The sequence below is a fragment of the Rhinopithecus bieti genome, unplaced genomic scaffold (assembly GCF_001698545.2).
Source record: "Rhinopithecus bieti isolate Rb0 unplaced genomic scaffold, ASM169854v2 scaffold_49371, whole genome shotgun sequence".
NCBI lineage: Eukaryota > Metazoa > Chordata > Mammalia > Primates > Cercopithecidae > Rhinopithecus > Rhinopithecus bieti.
Genome location: NW_016821003.1, coordinates 1,242,331 through 1,243,532, shown reverse-complemented (window position 1 = coordinate 1,243,532; position 1,202 = coordinate 1,242,331). Strand labels below are relative to the sequence as shown.

Below are 1,202 nucleotides of genomic sequence, written 5' to 3'. Positions count from 1 at the left end.
CCTGCAGCTAACCTGACAACTACCTTCATTCACAGTGCTTTATACTTAAACCAGGATGGGGGAAATGAATAAAAGCAGGGAGGGGCCACTGCTTTTAAACGTTTCACAACAATCCAGATGATACTTCTAGCCTCTGCTCATGCTTTATGACAGTGAATCAGGACAAGACATAGATTTGCTAATGTGCATTTAATCACCAAAGGACTGAAGATGTCTGGGCTTTTTTATTCTGTAATGTTTCTAAGACTGTGTCCATTAAATGCAAACAAAAAGGAGGATGTCTTGGCAGAACAGGAGAAGTGATGCACACTTGATGATCGGATCAGTTTAAATATTATTCGTGGCATATAGCCTAGTCCATGCTCTAGCTGTTTCTATGGCTTGGGCTTCGTTGGTCTTCCACTGCTCTGCTACATCATTTGCTAATGGATCATCTGGATTGGGAGCACTTAACAAGGCCTGGATCAATAGCAGAACTGTGCGGATCTGCAGTGCTGGGGACCACTTATCTTTCAAAATATCTAAACATATTCTTCCCAACTTGTCTACATTAGGATGATAAATTTTGGTCATGAAACGTACTTTAGGGGCTGCCATTGGGTATTCTTCAGGAAGGAATAGTTCAAGTTTAAAAGTCCCTCCCTCAAAGGGGGAATGTTGAGGGCCAGCAATGACCACATGAAAATAACGGGCGTTGCTCTCATCTGGTTCTGCTTTGATGCCAGGAACTGGTTCTGCCAGCAAACACTGGGTTTCCTTGATGATCCTGTGGGGCAGCCCGGCCATCTTGTCAGAACCTGAGTTTGGCCTCTGTTCATGTAGTTTCTAATAGATCTGACGTAGTTTCTCATATACCTGAATTTAAAGTGTCTGGTGTTTCTCATACACAAGTAAGGGTGGAAGACTGCCAAGTCAAGGCAAGCTGAGATTCTTCTCCTGGCATTACAGATACTGCACAGTAATCTCACAAAAGTTATGTGATTTAAATAAATATTTCAGAAAATACTCATGGTAATAAGTCATAAAATACTTGTCTCACAAATTAGAATTGTGAATGGTAATCCGTGAAAACCAAGAACGTGCTCAGTTCTGTTAACCAAATCACCATTCTAAAAACGCTGATTGCATATTGGCTCTTAATGCATATTCATTCTGACTTCTTTTCTGCATGTATCTATCATTTGTATTATTTATATAACTGA

The 1,202-nt window shown here is 40.5% G+C and overlaps 1 protein-coding gene across 1 annotated transcript; it reads right to left on the bottom strand.

The window, feature by feature from the left end:
• Positions 1–6: 6 nt before the first annotated feature.
• LOC108520651 (ubiquitin-conjugating enzyme E2 N-like) lies at positions 7–814 on the bottom strand. Its single transcript, XM_017860084.1, has one exon. The coding sequence runs from the start codon at positions 784–786 to the stop codon at positions 328–330; it is 459 nt and encodes a 152-aa protein (XP_017715573.1). The 5' UTR covers positions 787–814; the 3' UTR covers positions 7–327.
• Between the last annotated feature and the right edge of the window lie 388 nt (positions 815–1,202).